At 43.0% G+C, this 24,505-nt stretch overlaps 2 protein-coding genes and 1 pseudogene across 2 annotated transcripts; 2 read left to right on the top strand and 1 right to left on the bottom strand.

Moving 5' to 3' along the window:
- The first annotated feature begins 1,701 nt into the window (after positions 1-1,701).
- LOC129487268 (folate transporter-like protein C2orf83) lies at positions 1,702-23,555 on the top strand (annotated as a pseudogene).
- Positions 17,167-17,500, bottom strand: LOC129487270 (small cysteine and glycine repeat-containing protein 9). The gene has a single exon (XM_055287868.2). It carries the CDS (start codon positions 17,497-17,499, stop codon positions 17,218-17,220), a length of 282 nt encoding a protein of 93 aa, XP_055143843.1. The 5' UTR covers position 17,500; the 3' UTR covers positions 17,167-17,217.
- Positions 20,156-20,491, top strand: LOC129487269 (small cysteine and glycine repeat-containing protein 1-like). The gene has a single exon (XM_055287867.2). The coding sequence runs from the start codon at positions 20,156-20,158 to the stop codon at positions 20,438-20,440; it is 285 nt and encodes a 94-aa protein (XP_055143842.1). The 3' UTR covers positions 20,441-20,491.
- Positions 23,556-24,505: the final 950 nt, after the last annotated feature.

Below are 24,505 nucleotides of genomic sequence, written 5' to 3'. Positions count from 1 at the left end.
CCCCCAGAGGCTCATCTGTACTTACTGCCAAATGCCCAATGGAAGAACATAAATACAACAATTACTTTTCTAAGAACTGGCTAGTCCTAGGCAATGTTCTCTGCGTGGTAGCTCAATGTCTCCACAGTGACCAAGTGGAGGCCACTGTGAAATAACCCAGCCAGAGCTTCAAGATAAGATTTTAGATAGTTTGATTACATGTAATTTCAGGTATCTTGGAAATAATTTGGGGCTTTGGACTAAAAATCTTAGGATTCAAAGCCACTCTGAGCCCACCATCAGAACTGTGATTTTTCTAATCCATCACATGTAGAGGTCTTATCCAAAACCAGATAAATCACTGTCAAGCTGCTTAGGCATCTGAACAGATTAAATCAAGATTCCAACATGAAATAATTTGCATACTAAAAGGAAATCTGCCATTTGATTTCATCTAAGTTTTAAAAGCATCAGTGTAGTTCCACATTTGTTCAAGGGAAAAATTGTTAGCTGAACAAGAAAGACCTGAAATTACAAGTCCCATTTGGACCACCTGTCATATTCACTGTGTGGGACCTAAGGTCATTTGTGGGTTTTGCTATGTTTAGTTGGTAGTATCTTGCATGGAAATAATGCCTTTCATTGAATCACATAGTTTTCAAATGCTTGTATTTGTTTTTTTATGTAAAGAATTTTGGAAGGGACATAAAAATAGTTAACATTTTCATTTGGTTCATTTTGTAAATAGATTCACATTACAAATGTTTTAGCTAAATTGCATAGAAGAATTTTAACTATATATGTCAGTTTTGACTGACTAAATTTAACATCCCAGTACAATTATTTAAAATGAATTAATTACCAGATTGAATGAACTATGAAAGGAAATAATTTGTGGATTTTACAGAGAAATATTTACTAATTAGACCCTGAAATTGCTAACTCAGACAATCAACAATCCAGTGATTAAATCTTTAAATAAGTGAAAAATTCATCATGCTGACCTGTTTTCACTTATTGATAAGCTTAATTTTTTGTTTTATTTTATTTTATTTTATTTTTTTGAAACAGAATCTCCCTCTGTCTCCCAGGCTGGAGTGCAGTGGCACGATCTCGGCTCACTGCAACCTTCGCTTCCCAGATTCAAGGGATTCCCCTGCCTTAGCCTCCTGAGTAGCTGGGACTACAGGCATGCACTACCACACCCAGCCAATTTTTGTATTTTTTGGTAGAGACAAGGTTTCACCATGTTGGCCAGGCTGGTTTCAAACTCCTGACCTCAAGTGATCCACCTGCCTCAGCCTCCCAAAGTGCTGGGATTACAGGCGTGAGCCACTGTGACCGGCCTGATATGTCTAATTTTAAAAGTGACTTGTTAAGCCATATTTATCTCAAATAATGTTGAATGTTTTCTAGTTGCAGAGTATTTTGAAAATTTGGTTTAATTTTAGAATAACTAGTTTTAAATTCTTAGCATACTATATCCCATCCCATGGCATGTTAAAATACATTGCACCATCCCATTTGTCTATTTCTTCAGACTATCTCTGCTAAAAGAGCTTTTAGAAAGAAACTGTCAATAGAAACCTGGGCTTCCTCAGCAGAGCAAAGCCTTGAGAAGAACACAATTCACTGTTTTGTATTTGAATGCACATGTGTGCATCCTTTTAAAACTCTTTCCATTTGTACAATGACAGATTTCAGATTGGAGTTAATCTGAGCATGGAAGACTATGCCCTGGCATTTGGAATTAATCTCTTCATTGCCTTGATGATTCAACCCATCATGATTATGACTGTGGTTGACAACCAAGGACTGGGGCTTCCTGTTGACATTCAGGTAAGTGCATGGGCCACTGTGCTTTCATGAACAAAGAGGCATATTTTCAAAACTATGTATCTATATCTATTTATCTTTATACTTTTAAAAATCAGAGTTACTGATAAATAATATACATGCAGTAAGTTCACACTTTTTATGTACAGTTCTATGAATTTGGGCAAATGTACAGCTGTGTGATCACCACCACAATGAAGATAAAATAGAGTTCCATCAGCCCAAACAGTGCCCTTGTGTTTCTCTGCCACCAATCCCCTCTCCCTACCCCTTGTCCCTGGCAACCACTGTTTGGTTTTTCTATCCATATAGTTTGTCATTATAGAATGCCATATCAATGGAATTACTTTTTATATGGCCTTTTGTTTCTGGTTTCTTTCCTTCAGCATGATGTCTTCAATAGAATAATTTTATATTGAGAAATAGAAATAGGGTGTAGTTAAGGTTCTATTTCTTAAGACACCTTTTCATTAAACAGGTGACCTTTTCACTGAACAGGTGAAGGAATGAAAGAACTGCGTAAAATTAAAGCCATAAAGTCATTCCAGTGGAAGTGGTTCTCATTAGCTACAGCTAAAGGTTTTTCCTTGCCCTAGCTAAAGTTCAATCTTATTAAAGCTTAGTTCCTAAATTCTGTAAATCTACTTTGTCTCATGGACAAAATCGTCATTCTTACCTATCTATAAATAGATAAGAATTCCTACAAAATATTTAGAAGCTATCTTCTTTAAAAGCAAAAAGGCAAAAAGAAATCATTTCAGAATACAAAATTAAATGAAGTAATGCCAGGACATTTTTAAAAAATCTGTTTTGTAGTCACACTTGTTCAACAGAGGAAAGGATTGCTTCCATTTAATAAATCTTAACACTAAGATTTATGTAGATTCAGTACTACACACTTGTTCAATACAATATGCTTGTTTGAGGCTATTTGACATGCAAGCATTACTTTCTAAAATAAAATTTAAATTCCTAATTTACTATCTGGTTGGCAAATTCCTCTTCAGTTTTTCAGAAATTATTCTGTGTATCATATGTTAGCGAGAGAACAAGCTTGAAATCAGCAAAATCTGGTTTTGAATCGTGATGTTTATAGTGACATGTTAAAAACTTTTCATTTTGGAAAATTTCAAATACATACAACATTTTGAAAAAATAGTATAATGAAACCTCATTTTCTCCTTACTCAACTTTAACAAGTGTCAATTTATGGCCAATCTTGTTTCATCTGTACCCCACTCCCAATGAAATTTCTCACCCCTGCTTCTAGATTATTTTAAAGTAAACCCTAAAGATGTAATATTTTCTTAATGTCTCAGTTTTCTTACGAATAAAATGGAGAATATAGGACTTACTGCATGAGTTCGTACACAGGTCAAGTGCTGGCCTCCAAACCACACTATTCCTGGCTTTTAGTGTTGTCAATAAACAAACATCTCTCTCTCTCTTCCTAATTGAAAAAATAACATATATTTACATTAATCAACATGGTTAGAAGGCACTTACCTTTTCTAAAGACTTTTACATTAATCAGCTCCAGATATTTCCTTTACTTTTCGACAAATCCATTATATCCTAAGTTGAAATTAATGAATTCCTATAACTGAATTAGGTAAAATAGGACTAGAAATAAAAATGACCCATTAATCCTTCTATTCTCCTTTCTGCCACTATTTTGTGTAACCTAATTTAAAATTTGTGTCTTTTTTTTTTGGCAAATCAACACCTTTTGCTCTTTCTTCAAAAGGCAGGGGGTCACACAGGCATTAAAAGCTGAAAACAAATCTAAAATTTGGCAGAAACATTCAAGCTTTACCTTTTGTATCCCCTGATACTTCAGTGTTTCCGAATCCTTTTACCTTCTTGACCAAGAGGAATACATTTAAGTCACTCCTTTAAAAGCTTTGTATTGCTATCATATCTTCTCTGCCAGTCTCTGCTGACATCCTCAATGCTGGAACAACTTTCAATTCGGTTCTTCCATGGAAATCTATTTTAAAGCTCGGTTGCTAAAGAAGAGATCAGTTTACTCAGGTACAGAGCAGGCTGAGCAAAAACATACAGCTCAAAGGCATAACAGAAGACACACCCTATTCCTATATACAAAGAAAAAAAGATGTTATTATGAATGGCTGGTCTTGAAAACTGTGCTTCTTAAAAATTGGTTTTTGGTAGGAATCTATTTAAATATGCTTTCATTAAGGTTTTAAGAGCCAGTAATATGGAAGTGCATTGATTAGTAACTCCCAAATTTCAATCATAAATGTCCATTCATCATTGACTCTGTCTGCGCTCATGATATTCCACTAATAGGATGCCAAATGCCATTTTTAAAATTGGAATCTAAAAAGTAGAAAATACAAACTGAATCAGCATTTTTCTCTGACACAGAGATTCAGCAAAGAGTAGGATGTATCAAGACTTCCAGAAGCGATTCCTTCATTTTCCCAGCATCTCTCAAACTGCTATCACAACATAAGCTATTTTTGGAGTTTCCAAGGTCTTAATGGATTTATGAAGATCTTAAAAAGAGGTTTCAAGACACATCTTTGAAGATGACTGAAAGATTAGGGGAAGAGGCCCATGAGAAAAGCTAAAAGAAGCATTTTTATCTCAACTAGAAAAAGCTGAAGAGTAATTTAGTAATAATCACCAAGCCGGTTATGGAGAGAGTGGTAGATATAATTGTCTTTACTGAAGGCATAAGAATATACTGTGGTTGACTAATGATATAAAATGATTTTCTGGCAGAATCTTGTTTCCAAAAATAGATGAAATTCACAAGTTGGAATATAAGAGGGATTTGGAGGGGGTGGGTAAATAACCATACAACATCTCAAATAAGGTTAATTTTTTAAAATAAGCCTTTAATTAGGTAAATGAAGTAAAAACACCCCACAAGATTTGCATCAGAACACCCACTTCTTGGTTACCTGTTACCAGACCTCTTCATCCCTCTCATCATCCCCCACTTCCCCACTTTCACCCCCTAATTTGCGGCGATAACTTTTGGAATGAGAAACAGAATGAGTTAGCACCCATTTCTTCTTGATCAAGGGAGTTGACAGTAAGACTCCTCCGTCATTCGCTAATTTCTTTGCCTTCACCCTCCTCCTCCCTGGATGGTCTTGAGGCTTAAGACATGAAAAGCAACTCTTATCACCAAGTTTGGGGAGTACACACAAAAAAGAAAAGGGAAAGGCCAGTGGCGCCAAGTGCCCCTTTGATATCACAGAAACCGCAGCTGCTGTGCTTCTCTGCCTTCATTTTCCTCACTGGGAAATACACAATGACCCTGCCCAGTGCTCACAGCCGGCAGCCGTTGCACTCAGCCACTCTGGGACCAGCTGATGGCCTCTGATTGCACCCTCCATTAGATTAACCAGCTAGCATAACTGGTACTTTAATCTACCTTTAATTAAATAAAAGTTAGAATCATGAAAATGGAATTTTAGTTGCATCCCCAAAGGGATTAGTAAGGAGAGGGGCACTCTGCGTAGAAAGATTACCTCCCGAAACGTCACAGTGATGATATTATTTTAAGTGCATGAAACGGGGATTTGTCTGGATTTGGAATAGGCTCACATATATCAAAATGGATATTTTTCAGTGTGTGTGGAGTATGTGCTATTTGACAGTCTAGATAGCCCAGATGAGTGTTCTCACTTCATACTTATGGACTCAAATGCAGGATGTGTGTGGCCCATCAGGCTTAGGTTCCACTATTTCAGAAACTATTTTTTGGTGTCTTAACTCAAAGGACAGCTGAAGTCAAAGGCTAGATTTTCTTTCTTTTCTTTACTTTTTTGAAACAGTCTTGCTTTGTCGCCTAGGCTGGCGTGCAATCTTGGCTCACTGCCACCTCCGCCTCCCGAGTAGCTGGGATTACAGGCACACGCAACCACACCCGGCTAATTTTTGTATTTGTAGTAGAGGCAGGGTTTCGCCATGTTGGCCAGACTGGTCTCGAACTCCTGACCTCAGGTGATACACCCACCTTGGCCTCCCAAAGTGCTGTAATTATAGGCATGAGCCACCGTACGTTGCCCACATTTTCATTTTCAAACAAAATAAACTCCTCAAAAGGATTTTCAGTGAGTTTGGGTCCTGATCATTTAGACATTGCCTTGTTTTCTTACTTTTCTATCCTAATGGAGATGGTCTCCATGCAATTACCTTAGGGGGAATGGGATTGAGGGGTTGAGCTTAAAGGAGAAGGGGGGCCATGGCTGGAATACAACACCAAATCTCATGCTGAGGCTTGGTCCCTAATGTGGCAGTGTTGAGAAGTGTTGTCTTTAAGAGGTGATTAGGTCATTCAAGAGGGATCAATGCCTTTCTCCTGAAAGTAAGCTCTTGCCCACTTGGGAATAGATTAGTTACCACTTGAGTGAATTGTTATAAGCAAGGCTGCCTCTCATGTTTGGTCTCTACACATGCGCTTCCCCTTCCTTCTCCACCATGTTATGACAGCACAAAGCAAAGCCCTCGCCAAAAGCCAGCCAGATGCTGCCACCTGATCTTGGACTTCCCAGCTTCCAGAACTGTGAGCTAAATAAGCTTCTTTTTTTAAACAAATGTTTTAGTCTCAGGTATTCTCAGTCAATAGAAAATGGACTAAGATGGGGACTTTAGGGTTGTTTGAAAGTTAAACAAATTTCAGTAAATGTTTTTAAATTTTTTTTATTAAGGAAAGCTTATTTGTTAAAGGCAACAGACTTTTTAAAAAATATTAAAGTAAGAAAGGCTTACTTTCATTAGGCAACAACAGACTGGATATCAGAAAAATCTTTACACCACAAAACCCTTGGATTTCATGGATATAAATTTAATTTTAAAAAAATAAATGGCTGAACTGGTAAGAAACTAAGAAAAATCCTCAGATGCCAAAGCAAGAACAGGAAGCCAGATAGCTAAGGAAGCATTGACCCTGCGGTTGCTCAAGGCATCTGCTGGTTCCCCCAGAACCTAGAGTTGTGGTTTCAGTGGCAACCCCAAAGGTCCACATCCTCAGTGAATGGTGAATCAGAACAAAATACAAAATGACAGGGGGAAAATCCCTAATGAAGAAGACTAATCTGGGTGGAGTCTGGAGAATATACCCTCAGCATTTGCCTTTATAAACCAGTACTCACATAATTCTGGAGTCCTATTCCTACAGGCTAAATTTTTTTTTAAGCTGAAAATTTAGTTTAAAGTGGTCCTGATTGGCAATGTCTCCAGGCACCTATATGTAACAAAGGCAAATGATTTCTGAAAGAATGTACCTCAATACAAGAATCAAAATATTGCCACAAATAAAATTCCATCAAATAGGAGATTATGATTTTTAAAAATTCAGAATCATACAAGGATATAAAGTTTCATGAACAAGCCAACTGAAGTAATAGATAGTGAAATCAGACTAACAAAGATTTGACATAGAAGAATTATCAGTATTAGAATATAAAATAAAATGCTTAATACGCTTATACACGGAGGAAAATAACATCATAAGAATAGAATAAGATACATAAATAGAACATCGTAAGAATAGAACAAAATAATCATGAATTGGGGTAAAAATAGAACTACAGTCATGGGAAGCGTAACTATGTTTTGGTTAATGATGGACCATGTATATCAGCAGTCCCCACCCTTTTTGACACCAGGGACTGGTTTTGTGGAAGACAATTTTTCCACAAACCAGGGCGGGGGAATGGTTTCAGGATGGTTTCAAGTGCATTATATTTTTGTACATTTTATTTCTATTATTATTGCATTGTAATATATAATGAAGTAATTATACAACTCACCATAATGTAGAATCGGTGGGAGCCCTGAGTTTGTTTTCCTGGGAGACAGTGACAGATCATAAGGCATTAGATTCTCATAAGGAGTGCACAACCTAGATCCCTCACACGCACAGGTCACAACAGGGTTCCCGCTCCTATGAGAATTTCATGCCGTCACTGATCTGACAGGAAGCAGAGCTCAGGCAGTAATGTGAGCAATGGGGAGTGGCTGTAAATACAGATGAAGCTTCTCTTGCACAACCGCCACTCACCTCCTGCTGGTGGCTTGGTTCCTAACAGGCCATGGAGCCTGGTACAGGCCCTTGGACTGGAGGTTGAGAAGCCCTGGCATATAGGACAGTGGTCCCATAAGATTGTAGTGGAACTGAAAAATCCCTATCACCCAGTGACGTCGTAGCCATTGTGATGTTGCATCACAAAGCATTACTCATGAGTCTGTGGTGATGCCGGTGTAAACAAACCTACTGCACTGCAAGTCTTATAAAAGTCTAGCACATGCAATTACGTACAGTATATAATATTTGATAATTATAATAAATGGCCGGGCGCGGTGGCTCACGCCTCTAATCCCAACGCTTTCGGAGGCCAAGGTGGGCAGATCACCCGAGGTCAGGAGTTTGAGACCACCGTGGCCAACGTGGTGAAACCCTGTCACTACTAAAAAAAATAATACAAAACTTAGCCGGCCATGGTGGCAGGTGCCTGTAATCCCAGCTACTCGGAGGCTGAGGCAGGGAGAATCACTTGAACCTGGGAGGTGGAGGTTGCAGTGGGTCGAGATCACACCACTGCACTCCAACCTGGGTGATAGATCAAGACCCTGAAAGAGCAACTTCCAGCCCTGAAGCTCCATTCATGTAAGTGCCCTATATGGGTGTACCATATTTTATCTCTTATGTGTATTTTTACTGTATCTTTTCTATGTGTAAATACATTTAGATACACAAATGCTTACCATTGTGTTACAATTGTCTACAGCATTCAGCACAGTAACATGCTGTACAAGTTTACAGCGTAGGAACAATAGGCTATGCCATTTAGCCTAAGTATGTAGTATGCTATGCCATCTAGGTTTGTATAAGTATACTACGTGATGTTTGCACAATGACAAAATCACCTGGCAATGCGTTTCTCAAGAAATATCCCTGTTATTAAGGATGCATTACTGTAGTCAAGAATAGAAGCTTAATAAACAAGTTAAGAGCTATGTAGAAGTTAAGAGCAATAAAGAAGAAAATATTAAACTGTAAGAACTCATTTAGAGTATAGCACAGAGCTGAAAGTGAAAAATATTAACACACATGGAGATTAGAGTGAGAAAGTTTCACAAACGTCTATTTGAAGTTCCTTGGGGAGATAATAAGATAGAAGTGAGAGACAGACAAAGAAATATCCATGGAGAATTTTGCAGACGAGACGAAAGGCATCAATTAGATTTAGGAAGCCTAACAGCTCTCCAAAAGAGTAAATGAAAAGAAATTCAAATCTAAACACACCGCAGTGAAACTGCAGAATACCAAAGAAAAAGAAATCTTATAAACAGTCAGAAAAATGAAAAGAGCATCGCCTACAGAAAAATGATAATTAGATTGACAAATGACTTCTCAATGGCACACAAGGGAAGCCAGAAAGATCATGGAATAATGCCATCAAAGTGCTAGGGAAAATAATTGCCAGCTTAGGGTTGTATACAAAGAGAAAAACATTTCAAAAAATGAGAATAAAATAAAGCCATTTTCAGACAAAGAGAAATGGAGTGAGTGAGACACACTCACTCTGTAAGAGTGTAACAGACCCTTCCAAAAGCAATTTCTAAAGGATGCACTCAAGGAAGAAGGAAAATTACCCCAAAAGGAAGGCATATGATGCAAGAGGGAGTGTGAAACAGAAAACACATGAGTAAATCTCAACACTGGCCATGTCAAACAATAGTAACGTTTTATATCTTAAAGAGTTTTGAAAAACATAAGACTAACATCCTGGACAATAATAAATTAGAAGAATGTTCAAAACCAAAGATTTTTGTACTGTTCTGGAGAAGGTAAACGTTATTAATTAGACACTGCCAGGGTGGCATGCCAAGCCAGGAGGGGTAGCAGCCCACCTGGTGGGGAGCATACTTTATCACCATCATTATTTTAGAACTGCTGGTACATGGCAACAATAAAATGCAGACAGGCCCTTCACCAGTTTTACTATTGTTTTTAAATTCTCTACAGGTAATTCTCCTCCTTACTGCCTGTACCTAGGGAAGACCACTTCATCACCACCACTATAGTCCTAGCTAGTTGGGAGGCTGAGACAGGAGGATCACTTGAGCCTAGGAGTTCAAGGCTGCAATGAGCTATGGTTGTCATAAGGAGTGTGCAACCTAGATCTCTCACATGCACAGTTTGCTATAGAGTTCACGCAGCCTGGGCAACACAGCAAGACCCTGTCTCTAAAATGTATGTATATGTATATGTGTTTATACACATACACATATATAAAAATATTTTATATGAATATAGTTGGTCATTCTTATATAGATTGTTTTGCTTAACATTATGTTTGTGAGATTAAGTCATTTCTTTGCTTCCCTTTAAGGCAAAAATTTATGGAAGTGTTGTCTACTTCCTGTCTAATTCCTCTCCTTACACTTTTTCTTAAACCTATTCATATCCATCTTTCATCTTCAATACTTCACCAAAACCATTCCTGTCCAGATCACCAGTATCGATCCAGCAGTCATTCGTCAGTGCTCGCCTCACTTCACGCATCTCGCTTCATCCTTTGGTAGCATTGTCACCATTATCACTCTCTCCTCCTTGAAACAGTTCCATACTTGCTTCCAGGGCACCATACATTCTTAATTTTACTCTTTCTTCACTGGATGCTCCTTTCTGTCTCCTTTGCTGGCCTCTCCTCTTTTTTCAGAGGCTTTTAACCCTGGAGCTCCTAAGATTAAGTGCTTACAAACTCTTTTCTCTATACAGTCTTTGATGGTTTCATGCAATCTCTGACCTTGACTTCTCCCCCTGAACTTCAGACCACTGTATCCAGCTGCCTACCACTCAGCATTTCCATCGGGATGTCCGGTAGACACCTGCAATTCAGCATGCTCCAGATGGAATCCTCATCTTGCTCAAAACGGTGCTATCTACAGTTTTTCCCCATCTTTCAAGTTGCTTAGGCCCAAAACCTTGAAGTTATTTTTGACTCCTCCTATTCTCTCTCATCTCAGATATAACGTGTCAGAAAATATTCTTTTCTTTATTTTCAAAGTAATTTTAGGAGATAGTTGCTTCTCACCACCTCCATGGCTACCACTCTGTTCTGAGTTGTCACTATCTCTTCCACATGGATTATTGCAAGACATTCTAACTCATCTCTGCTTTAATCCTTTGCCCTCCTCAACCTAGCCTCAAAATAGCAGTCAGAGCTCTTTATACAATATACATGAGATCATGTCACTTTTCTGCGCTGAACTTTCCAATGGCTTTCCAGTTTACACACAGTGAAAAACCACAGGCCTGAGGATAACCTGCAAATCCCACCTGATATTCCTGCTCTCTCCTTTACCTGTCTGGTCTCATTTTCTGCTATTCTTCCTCTCACTCAGTTCAGCTACACTGGGCTCCTTGAGAGTCTTTAAGTATTTCAGAAACCATCTTTGGACTTTAGCTTCCTTTCCCTGGAATGCTCTTTTCCCCCAGATATCCACATGGCTTGCTCTGTGACTCACTTCCTTTAAGTCTTTGTTCAAATGTCTCCTTTTCAATGAGGCCTGCCATGATGATCATATTTAAATTTGCATCTCTTCTTACCTTGTAATACAGTCTTTCTGCATCTTTATTTCTACTTTCTGGGTCCTTATTTTTAAAAATACAAACTGAAATATTTATTAAATATTAAATTAATAAATATTATTAAATTATATGATACAGGATTCAAATTAACCCATGGGGGGAAGGGTAAATGGTTGGGGCCATGAGTTGATAACTGATGAAACTGGGTGCCATGAAAGACTGGGCCATCATGGGCCCCATCAAAACCACATCCATCGGCCAGTGAACTGGGTACAATCAAATTATTTAATGGAACAGATTGAAACAAACCATCTACACGGCCTCAGTGAGCAAATGAAACCCAAAATACTGTTTCAACACATTCAAGTCCACCCCCAAAACAACATGAAAACCAAAAGAGTGGGACCATCTAAGAGCACTAACCTCGGTCATGCTAGTGTTTTACAGATGTGATTAAAGTCCGTAATCAGTTGATTTTAAATACAATCCTAGAGGACCTGATTCAGTAATCTGGGTAGACCTGATTCAATCAGGGGAAAGGCCTTACCAGCAGTGCTGAGGATCCTCTGAAAAGGGAGATTCTGTCTGTGTTCAGGAGCTTCAGCCTGTGCCTGTGAGTCCTAGCCCACCCATTCTGATGGCCTGTCCTGTGAATTTTGGACTGCCTTGCCATCCTCCATCACCATGGAAGCCAACTTTTTAAAATTAATTTCTTTATTTATATCTCCTCTTTGTTCTGTATCTCAGGTTGAACGCCGACTGATGTAGATTTAAACAAGTAATGTACTTTTTTTCACTTAGTTTGTAGTACTGCTTTTGTTGAATAACCCATCAGGCTTGGGAGCTTAGGTAGCCAGCAGCAGTGGGTATGTTCCACTATTACAGCTCAGATTCTTAGCTGTAGGGGACCACACCCCCTCAGGCCACAGTGACGGTCTGTGCCACAAGCAGCCTATGGTAGTGCTTATAATACACGAAGTGGTAGGAACCACGATCACCAGCACCCAAAATGGCCTGAGGGCCCCACCTGGAAGCAGATAAGCACCACAGTTCACCATGTTTGTCCTCAAACCTCCCAATGTCACCAGGTTAATTTTTCCCCTAAGGGGTCCTGGAAATATTGCCATATGGATTCCAGTATCCAAGAACCCCAGAAAAGTCTGAATTCCCCTTCTTTCCCTTTCTGTATCTACTGGAGTATAGCGCCATTGACCTCCAGTGGAGACCCAGAGACCTTGGCCTCAATCTAACCACACCATTCAGCCCGAGACATTGGGTCTGCAATGTCCTTTTATCAAACAAACACATCAACCAGGCTGCATAAGGCGTCTCTGAACCATCTCCATACCTGTCCTTTAGCTAGAGAGTCTCCTCTTCTGTGGCAGCCTGCATTGCATGGTTGGTTCCTGCTCAGATGCCTCAAGACCTGAGTACCTCTTTCCACATCCTTCTCAGGTGCCTCAGGGTCCATCTGAGCATTCTCTTCCTGAGCTCTCCAGCCCCAGGAATGAATGATCGCATCAGTGCCCAACAATCAGGGGGCCGTGCGCCACAATCTCGTTTCCACGTTCCTTCCTGGCAGCCTCAGTCCATGTCCAGCTCACTCACATCCAGAAGTCCCACATATAACCCCTCCTGACCCATAACATGTCCAGCAGTACCGTCCAGCTCTTGTGCCCCCAGGCTGACATCTCCACCTTCAACCAGGTACTGGGGGGTTTTGCCCCCTGCTTCACAAATAAGCCATGATTCTGTCAGACTGGACCCTGCCTGCTGTGTCAGTTTTGGGGAGCAGATTCACTGTGCACTGATTACCCATTTGTCTGAGTCCAGGGAGGCTCACACCCACACACACAATGAATGACATGAAGCAGGTTGATTACTTACAGGTAGGCAGTGAGGGGCATCAGAAGCCTGAGAGTCATCATGATCAAGAAGCCGGGCTCAGGAAGCTATGCAGGGCAGATGAAGTCCGTCAGTGTCATAATTTTCAGAGCAAGGTGTTTTTTTTTCCATAGCTCTCACTTTCTCTCCTCATCCCAATCACACACACACCCCGACCCAGCACCGCCTGCCTCTACCTGTCTAGCAGTTTTGCAGTTGTCTTTTCCTGTCCCATCCCCAGGCCCCATCCCGTAGTGCTAATGGGGATAATAATAGATTATTCTCAAGCCTGCTGAGGATTTAGGTCAATCTGTTATCTAAAGACTGTGTGTCTGGGCTGGGCGTGTTGGCTCATGTTTGTAATTCCAACACTTTGGGAGGCCGAGGCAGGCAGATGACCAGAGATCAGGAGTTTGAGACCAGCCTGTTCAACATGGTGAAACCCCGTCTCTACTAAAAATACAAAAAAAAAAAAAAAAAAGTTAGCCAGGTGTGGTAGCAGGCACCTGTAATCCCAGCTACTCAGGAAGCTGAGACAGGAGAATCGCTTGAACTCGAGAAGCAGAGGTTGCAGTGAGCTGAGATCCCACCACTGCACTCCAGCCTGGGTGACAGAGTGAGATTCTGTCTCAAAAAAAAAGACTGTGTCTGTATCCTCCAGTCTCTCTAAGGCAGTGGTCCCTAACTTTTTGGCATCGGGGACTGGTTTTGTGGAAGACAATTTTTCCATGGGAAGTGGGGAGATGGTTTCAGGGTGATTCAAGCACATTACACTTATTGTGCATTTTATTTCTATTATTATTACAATGTAATATATAAGAAATAATTGTACAACTCACCATATTGTAGAATCAGTGGGAGCCCTGAGCTTGTTTTCCTGCAAATAGATGGTCCCATCTGGGAGTGATGAGAGACAGTGACCGATCAACAGGCATTGGATTCTCATAAGGTATGTACAACCTAGATCCCTCGCATGTGGAGTTCACAATAGGGTTTGTGCTCCTAGGAGAAGCTAATGCTGTGGCTGCTGATCTGACAGGAGGCAGAACTTGGGTGGTAATGTGAATGATGGGGAGTGGCTGTAAATACAGATGAAGCTTCACTCACTTGCCCACCACTCACCTCCTGCTGTGAGTCCTGGTCTGTGGCCTTGTGTTTGGGGACACCTGGTGTAAGGGGTTAGCAGTTCAGAATCCACAGCCCCGGGCAGCAAGGACAGCACGTTTATTCCAAGATAAAGGGGGCCCCACTCTGACACCTATCTTCAAAAGTGAGACTGGCTCTGATCCCCCATTCTCATGGGGTATTTGGCCTCTCTTGTATCCTACGCACATCATGCCTGTGACCCAGAACCCAGCAAGCCCACAGCTCCAGCCCTGCATTTTACATTTTCAGTCTGTGATCCACAGAGATAGATGTCTTGGTTTTTAGTTCAGCTATGTTGTTATTTTATTTTTATATGCTATATACACATATCTATCCTGTGTATATAACACACAAAAAAACTTTCTTTTTCCTGTTTTGAACAGAGGCCACATCAATGTGTGAAAACGTGAAACCATCTTGATCCCAAATCTCCTTAGCCTAAAGTCTCTACAGCGAACAGGACCGTAGAATCTTGACAGTCAGAAAATGTGTGGAAGCTGGAGAAAATAATCAACAAGAAAAAAGGAAGGGAAAGGAAAGAGCAACATGCTCTTTGTAAAACTGGAACGTTGAAGAAAAGACTTCCTCCTTCAAAGATGTTTGAAAACCCCCTTCCCGCCGGCCGGGCGCGGTGGCTCACGCTTGTAATCCCAGCACTTTGGGAGGCCGAGGCGGGCGGATCACGAGGTCAGGAGATCGAGACCACGGTGAAACCCTGTCTCTACTAAAAATACAAAAAATTAGCCGGGCGTGGTGGCGGGCGCCTGTAGTCCCAGCTACTTGGAGAGGCTGAGGCAGGAGAATGGCGTGAACCCGGGAGGCGGAGCTTGCAGTGAGCCGAGATCGCGCCACTGCACTCCAGCCTGGGCGACAGAGCGAGACTCTGTCTCAAAAAAAAACAAACAAAAAAAAGAAAACCCCCTTCCCACGGGCTTTCTTTTATTAGGCCCTGCTTTCATTTCTTACTTTTACTAAAGGTAGTAGAGAAGACGGTGTCACTGGGAGAATTTTTCCACAATCGAATGTATTTGGTTTTAAAATGTTTCAACAAATATTAGCCAGGTACAGGGGCAGGCGCCTGTAATCCCAGCTACTCAGGAGGCTGAGGCAGGAGAATCGCTTGACCCTGGGAGGTGGAGGTTGCAGTGAGCTGAGATCACGCCATTGCACTCCAGCCTGAGTGACAGAGCAAGACTCTGTCTCAAAATAAATAAATAAATAAATAAAACATTTCAAATGTCTTCCACGAAATGTTCCAGTGTATGGAAAAAAAGGAAAAGAAGAAAACCTCACACACAGGAGAATGGGAGGAAGAAGAAAGAAGAATATGAAACATATGAATGAAAAAACTCAGGGAAACCCAGCTGAGTTTACCCACCATTAAATCCCATATTTGTTCTTGACTGGAACGCCTGAGCTTGGCATGTGGGTCTGTCACTGAAGGGCTGTGTCATCTTACATCAATAAAACAGGGGCCGCAGGCCAGGTCCTGTGGCTCACGCCTATAATCCCAGCACCTTGGGAGGCTGAGGCAGGTGAATTACTTGAGGTCAGTAGTTCGAGACCAGTCTGGCCAACATGGCGAAACCTTGTCTCTACTAAAAATACAAAAATCAGCTGGGCGTGGTGGCTCATGCCTATAGTCCCAGCTACTCGGGAGGCTGAGGCAGGATAATCACTTGAACCCAGGAGGCAGAGGTTGCAGTGAGCCAAGATCGCGCCACTACACTCCAGCCTGAGGAAGAGAGTGAGACTCTATCTCAAAAAAAAAACAAAAACAAAAACAGGGACCCTGGATCTCCAGGGAGGAAGACACACTGCAGGCGTGTTCTGAGGCAACATGATGTGTCACTGGGCAGGGCTGGTCCCCAGAGACCCGGCCGCAGCTTCTTACACGATCCTTTGCTGCATCGCTGCCATAGCAAGTGTTTTTCATCTTTTTTCCTTTTTTTTTTGGGTTATTGTTCAGTGTGTGTGTGTGTGTGTGTGTGTGTGTGTGTCAGGGTCTTGCTGGGTCACCCAGACTAGAGTGCAGTGGCGTGATCTCGGCTCACTGAAGCCTCAACCTCCTAGGCTCAAGTGATCCTCCTGCCCCAGCCTCCCGAGTAGCTGAGACTACAGACACGCACCATCACACCTGGCTAATTTTTGTATTTTTTGTAGAGACTGGGGTCTCACCATGTTGCCCAGATTGGTCTTGAACCCCTGGACTCTCCTGCCTTTGCCTCCCAAAGTGATGGGATTACAGGGATGAGCCAGGGCACAAGCATTTCAAAGGCTTTGTTCCAAGATAAAAAAGATAAAATATCTCTCCAGTTTCTGAAAAGACAAACCAGAATTCAGTGTGATCAAATGGAAGAAAGGCAAAAAGAGAACTTTTTATGGGCACTTAGTTTATTAGGAAATTCGGACAATGTTATGTGATAACTAAGAACACAAAAGCAAAGAAACAAAAGAAACATCGCATGCCAACGGGAAAAGTGGAACTAAGGCAGAGCTGCATAGCCATGAGCATGTCCCTCAGACCAAACACGAGGAGTTGTGATTTCATTTCCCTGAGGTCAGTGACCTGGACAGTTTCACAGCTGCTGCGCTGTTCTCATATTTTTCCATGAGATGGTTCCTATTAGTTTGGAAGCTTTTCAGACGGAAAGACATGAAACACCAAAGAAAAACAGCAACAGAGTTCAAGACCATAGAGGACAGGGAGACCAGACAAGACGGGAAGGATGGAAGTCTTACCTACAGGACAGATACCTGCAGCCCCTGCCCAGAGGCCAGGGGCCCGCCTAGCAGCAGCATTGCTTCTGGCAGCAGCACTGCTGCTGGCAACAGCCCTTCCCACAGCCACAGCCACACGAGCTGCAGGTGCGGCGGCAGCAGCAGATCACGGGTGTGCTGCAGCAGCCCCCACAGCAGCCGCGGCAGCAGGGGCAGCAGCTGGAGCAGCAGCCCACCCGGTAGCATCTGCAGGTGGTGCAGCTGCCACAGCCACCACCACAGCCACCACCGCAGCCACCACCACAGCCACCACCGCAGCCACCACAACTTCCACAACCACAGCAACCCATGGTGTCAGTAGAGAGGACTCAGGTGAAGTGAGCAGAGACGACTCAGGAGAGGTGAGGAGGTCTGCTGCCTCCTTCTGCTGGGGGAGGCCCTTAGGTACCATCTTGGGAAAAGGAAGAGGGAATGACCCAGGACGCATGACCAGTGGTCATTTCCTTGTTGTTGCTACTGCAGTTTCCATGATAAGGTTATCTAGGACTATTCCTTGTTTACATCCTTATGGACTATATTTGACCCAAAACATTTGCTAATTTTCACTTGTCTCTGTTAAAACCAGATTAAAAGCAAGCCAAGAGATGCTAACATGTAGGAGAGGATCTTCATTTTCTCAGAAACCACTTGAATCCTTGAGACTTCGGGTTAAGCTGGAACCCAAGGTTGCTGCCAGCTGCTTTTCCATCTCTCTGCCATGGCGTCTCTCCAGGAAATCACCCTGCTTTCATGGAAACTCCCGAGATGCAAAAGAGTAAATAAGAGCATCCAAATAAAACACATCGTTTTTGCAAAAATGGTCACTTGCCAACTATATTTCTGAAGGGATCTTTATAGTAAAAGACTCTTTTTTTTGTTTTGTTTCCCCTCACAGTTGTCTATGATAAGCCTTGAAGCAACACTCCCTTCCCTTCACACTCTGTCCTGCCTCCCAGAGTGCTCACATTCACACCCACGTTGTAGACTTCCACATGCCTATTCCCTGGTTAGTTTCTCCACGGGGTGCCTCCAGCTCAGACTCTCCTGCAGACTACAAAATCCATCAATAGCCACTCTCCATTCCATCTTCTCCCCTTGGAGTTTCAGGGACACCTCCAATGTCACATGCTCCAGACTCAAGTCATAATTCTCCCTGCCTGATCACCAACTATCCACCAAAATAAAACTGCATTTTTCCTCCACTGCTCCGTATCCATCAAGATACGAATCCATGTTAGAAATTATCTTTGAATCTTTCTTTTCTCTTAGTTCCATTTCTAGTCTTTCACCAAATTCTGTTGCTTCTGCCTCATTAATAACTTCAAACCTATTCACGTATCTCTAGGTCCACTGTCCCCGCAACCCCTAGTTCAAGCAACTCCCTGACAAGTTGAAAATGCTCTGTTTAGTCCAAATACCACAGAGACAGCTTGGGGTCATTAATAAACAACTCTAATCAGCCATAGGGACGTGGCAGCACTTTCTGTTGCTCAAATTTCTGAAGAAAAATTTTACCAAGCTGGGAAAACAGGCTTTGGGCTGCAAGCCTGTTACAAAATGAGTTGGAGGATAATCTCGTCTGCAGCAGAGATGCTGACTGCTGTCTGCTGAGCACTGACTGATCGCCAGAAGCCTCTACCTCAGCATGCATGGAGAAGACCCTGCTTAAACTCATATTTTTCTTGCCTTTTTTACAGGCTCCTTGTTTGTCACAAACTCACACTCCACCATGATCCACAGCCACAGGCTTCTCCTTGGAGCCATGAACTCCTTTCCTCCCCATGCTGGGCCTTCATTCAGCTCAGCAAGCTTCTCTGACCTCTGGACCATGCGTCCCTCGATGTTCCCACCCTGCGCTCTCTAAATAGCCCAACAGCCTGCTCTCTAGGGAGACCAGGCCAGGCTATTTAGCACAGACTTGTTTCTCTCAGCCATCAATTGACATCACCTAATCAAGGACAAAAATGAATTCCTGGCCGGGCGCAGTGCCTCATGCCTGTAATCCCAGCACTTTGGGAGGCCGAGGCAGGAGGATTGCTTGAACTCAGGAGTTCGAGACCCGCCTGGCCAACATGATGAAACTCTGTCTCTACTAAAAATACAAAAATCAGCCAGGCATGGTGGTACATGCCTGTAATCCCAGCTACTCCGGAGGCTGAGGCAGGAGAATCGCTTGAAACCGGGAGGTGGAGTTTACAGTGAACCAGACCAAGAATTACATCACCAAAATGCAGACTCCTAAGAGGATTGATTTCTGCTTTTGAAATAATCATTAAGACATGGTGTGCAGAAGACAAATCACAATGATGTGCTTCAAATGAGGAGGGAGGGAGCAGCCCCAGTGCTTTCACTGGTCAATAAATGGGATGATGGCATCTGACTTTGGCAGTGACCTTTGAATCTGTTGCCATTTACACCTCCCAGCTTGCAGTGTTACTTACTATTGCAAGCCCTTTGAAGTCACGGACTGTGCCTTCAATAACACTGTACCTATCGCTGAGAAGCTCTCAGATTGTTTGGTGCAGGGACTGCTTGGTGCTGTGTGGGGTTTGTAAGCCCCGCTAACAACTCATGGACCTATGCACATGGCACATATTCCCAGGGCAGCTTAGGAAGGAGAAGGCTGTCATTACTAAGGACAGCCTCACCACACCTCAGCTCCCAGAATGCTTCCCTAGAACTTTTAGGCCTTTTTAACTTATACTGGAATACAGTTTTATGAAAAAAATTAACAAAACTGAAAATGTAGTGAAGACAAAGATGTTTGAAAGGAAAGTCAATATGAGATGGAGAGATTCTTCCACGTACATCAAGTCAAATGACAACAAGGAAGTGGTCATGTGCCTTCCCTCTCCTGTCTCCAGAGTTGGTATATAAGGGCCTCCCCCAGCAGGAGGAGGCATCAGACCTCCTCACTTCTCCTGAGTCCTCTCTCCTCACTTCATCTGCATCCTCTCTACTGACACCATGGGCTGCTGTGGTTGTGGAAGTTGTGGTGGCTGTCGTGGCCGCCGCTGTGGCTATGGTGGTGGTTGTGGTGGTGGCTGTGGTGGTGGCTGTGGCAGCTGCACCACCTGCAGGTGCTACCGGGTGGGCTGCTGCTCCAGCTGCTGCCCCTGCTGCCGCGGCTGCTGTGGGGGCTGTTGCAGCACACCGGTGATCTGCTGTTGCCGCCGCACCTGTGGCTCATGTGGCTGTGGGAAGGGCTGTTGCCAGCAGAAGTGCTGCTGCCAGAAGCAATGCTGCTGCTAGGCAGGGCGCCCAGCCTCTGGAAACTGCTGCAGGTAACAGCTGTAGGTAAGCTTTCCGCTTCTGCCTGCCACTGACTAATAGGACACAAGCATGACCTGAACCTGTCACCTGCCCGTGAGTATTGCACATTTCTATAGTTTTTTGTGACTCTGCCTGCATTTAATCATCACCAACAAAAGTAACAACCACGCAGCCTTCTATGTTGATTACAACTCAAGTCATGACCTCGACAAAATGGAGTGAAGATAGACCTTCTTGAAATGCCTCTAAGATTGCCTTCATTTCTGTGCTGTTTTTACCGCTGCCTGGGTGTATTTGTATACACAAAGCAACACTTATCTTAATAAATTATACTCAATCATTCTCAAAGAGCTATCTCTTTTGTTCTTTCCAGTCTCTAAACTGTCTGTCCATGGGGAAAAATGAGTTTTATCCCAAAAGATAAATCAAAGAATAAAAAACTAGATGAATTCTTTACAACAGACACATAGATTCATAGCTGATTAATCCATTGTGGGTTTGTAAAGAAGGAAGGGACTTGGGGGCACATCCTCAGCCTGACACTTATCATAAACCAAAACGTTCCCCAAATCTCTCTCTCGATAGAGTCTTAGAAATGGAAGTCTGGACTCATAAATACCTGTTCAGACTCCAAATGGTCATATGATCATTCAGGAGCCTGCTCGCTTTTGGGCAATGACGAAATTTGGCTCTTGGGTGTCATGTCAGGTGTCATGGAAGTCTGTGGTATCAACCACTTCAAACTACAAAATTAGCTTTCAGTTGTAATGTGAGGATATCAGTATTAGAATCAAAATAATCATACACCCTACTGAGAGTGTCCCCATGCACAATAAAAAATGTCCCCGAACACCCCTTTTGCTAATTTTTCATAGAGATTCCCCGATCCTTTTCTTTGCAGACTCCAGATTCTTGATTTATTGTGGCTGGTTTAGCAGCAAAGTGAGAAGGAAACGAGACAGAGAGTGGGGAATCCCAGCTTGGGTGAGCAGTGGGGCAGGGGCCGAGGGAAGCCAAGCTCCTTGGGTGTGTCTCCAGGAGAAGCTGGTTCTTGCACCAGCCCCACGAGGGCCACTTACGATGTTTCCTTGTTACTCTAAGCAGAGTTTGGCTCTGGATAGAAACTTAAACAGGTTGAACTGACCAAATGAATGTTATAACCAAAGGGAACATGAGTCAAATAACCATGTCAAATAAGATTTCCAAAGAGGGGAAGACGCTGTCACAGAAAGACAGTTTTCCTTCCACCTTGAAATTCAGAAGAGAGGGTTTGGAGGCAGGTGCGAGATGAGCCCTCTGAAGTCTAAGTTGACAAGGTGGCTTTGGGCACTCATCTGGCTCTGTCTCTGTTCCCTTTCCAGCTCCAAGAGCCCTAAGACTCTAGTACCCTCAGGCTACCCAAAGCCCCTTAGTTACTCTCAGCCTTTAGGATTTACCTCTGGGGCCCCACCTTCTCACTCATTCTTCCCTCCCAGGCTTCACCCGTAGAACTGCCCCCTCCCTTGTGATGGTTCTCAGCTGGAAGAGCGGGGTCAGGAGAGAAGCACCAGTTCATCCATCTTATGCTAAGACAAGGGGCATCCGCTTTTCCTCACTGAGGGAGGACCCCTCAAGTCGCTTTTCCCACACAGTAATGTTGACCAACCCAATAGGCAGAATTCTGGGACATGTGGTTTTTCCAGCCACCAAGACCCAACACTTCTTAGGCACTTGCTCCTCCTGTCCCACTCGCTGAAAATGTGAGTTTGTTTCCAGTCAGCGTAAATAGAAGACATGGTTGCCTGCCAGGATTTGCTGGGTGTCATTACTCATGTTGACACAGATTTGTGAAAAAACCCAGGTGGCCTGGTGTGGGGTTTGTGTTGTGTGTGTGTATATATGTACATATATTATGAGATAGTCAGATGGTCCATCAGGCACGGCCACAAGAAGAGGCAAAGAAGGCTGGACACGGTGGCTCATGCTTGTAATCGTAGCACTTTTCGAGGCCGAGGTGGGTGGATTACCTGAGGTCAGGAGTTCAAGGCCAGCCTGACCAATGTGGTGAAACCCCAACTCTACTAAAAAAAATATACAAAAATTAGCTGGGCATGGTGGCATGTGCCTGTAGTCCCAACAACTCGGGAAGCTGAGACAGGAGAATTGCTTAAACCCATGAGGTGGAAGTTGCAGTGAGCCGAGATCGTGCCACTGCGCTCCAGCCTAGGTGACAGAGAGAGACTCCATCTCAAAAATTAAAAAAATAAATAAAAAGAAGAGACAAAGGAGAGGTTCAGGAAAGCAGTGTATTCCAATCACAGGTCCTAAAGAGATGGAGTCACTGCATGCCAAGAGGAGGTCACATGGGAGGCAGCGCCGGGGGAGTGGTCTCAGCCAGGCAGACAGGAAGAGAGCATCCACGGGCTCGCTGACGGGTGTCAGGGTGGAATATACGAGCAAGAGGTGCAGGGGTGTCCATCAGTGCATCTGAATGTTACTGGGTCTCAGTCAGGGGAGGACAGGGAGGTGAACCTGTGGCAGGGGCTAAACATACCACGCTGGGGCTCATCTGGGAGAGATACGCAAAACTTACAATGCAGTGCACCGGGGCACCTGTCTGCATCTCACCTCCGCAGAGGAGTGGCTGTAGGTACCTCCCTGTAATCCAGTTGTGAATTGGAGTCTTGGTTTAGGCAGTCTGAATAATTAGCACAAATGTAGTCAACTATCCCTTACTGTAGGGGAATTTACAGGCAGGGCTTATAGGGATTTGCAAACCAAGTAAGAATACTAGTAGATTGAAAAATGAAAACAATTTGTTGGGCACAATTGAACTACAGAAATATCTTCTTTAAATTCTGACTCATCTTTTTTTCTTTTTTCAGTATTAAGTCCATCTGAGAAACTAGAGGCTTGGGACCCAGGGATGAGGAAACTTACCGTACAGACATGCAGGTTGACCTTCGCCCTGAGGGCCATGGCCTCTGCCATGCAACTGCACAAGCTTCAGCCTGAAACTGTCTCTGGCACTGCCCTAAACAGACCAAGAGTGAGAGAGGGAGCATGTAATGAAAAGTCCACAGAGAACAAGAAGCCACAAGATTCAGTTCTCTGAAGCCACTGTAGATAGTTTCAGGGGAACTAGCTTCCCACCTCTGATAGGGATACCATGGCAAATACCACACTTTGCCTAGGATTATAATTCTTTGTGCACAACGCATCCCATCCCAAAGACAGTCCACAGCAGGACTTGCTCCATCTCTGAACTGGTCTTACCCCCTTAAACTTGCCTTTATATCTAGGAGTTTCTTTATTATTTTATTTTTTTGAGACAGAGTCTCGCTCCATTGCCCCGGCTGGAGTGCAGTGGCGTGATCTCAGCTCACCGCAACCTCCACCTCCTGGGTTCAAGCGATTCTTGTGCCTCAGCCTCCCAAGTAGCTGGGATTAAAGGCACGTGCCATCATGCCTGGCTAATTTTTGTATTTTTAGTAGAGATGAGGTTTCACCATGTTGGCCAGGCTGGTCTCAAACTCTTGACCTCAAGTGATCCGCCCGCCTCAGCCTCCCAAAGTGCTGGGATTACAGGTGCGAGCCACCAGGCCCGGCCTACATCTAGGAGTCTCTTGATGAGCGTCGGTCAAGAGAAAGAAGTCTCTTCTAAAAATTGTTAATGCTTTTATAGACTACTCATGGTCTGAGTCATAAAACATCATTTGCCTTTCAATTTATACCTTCCAAGTGAATGATGATTAGTGAGGATTATCTAATTATTATCTACTTTTCTCTCTAGGTATAAAAAACACCATAGATCGTATACACACAAAAATGGTTTTTCTATCAGAAATGGACTAACTCGTCTGGCAAAGGGACACAGATTAGATTATTCTAATCTCAAGGCCCCTTCGGCTTATGAATTCAGAAAAAGAAGAAATGAATGAAAACATAAATCACAGTTTAAGTTATTAAGTAATATCTGAAATGAATTAGAAAGAAACCATAAGCCTTAACAATACTCCAATCACGGTTAAATTAATTTAGACAGAAAAGCAAATAGCAATTGAC

The sequence above is a fragment of the Symphalangus syndactylus genome, chromosome 8, assembly GCF_028878055.3.
Source record: "Symphalangus syndactylus isolate Jambi chromosome 8, NHGRI_mSymSyn1-v2.1_pri, whole genome shotgun sequence".
Lineage (NCBI taxonomy): Eukaryota > Metazoa > Chordata > Mammalia > Primates > Hylobatidae > Symphalangus > Symphalangus syndactylus.
This window is presented reverse-complemented; position numbering and strand designations above follow the sequence as displayed.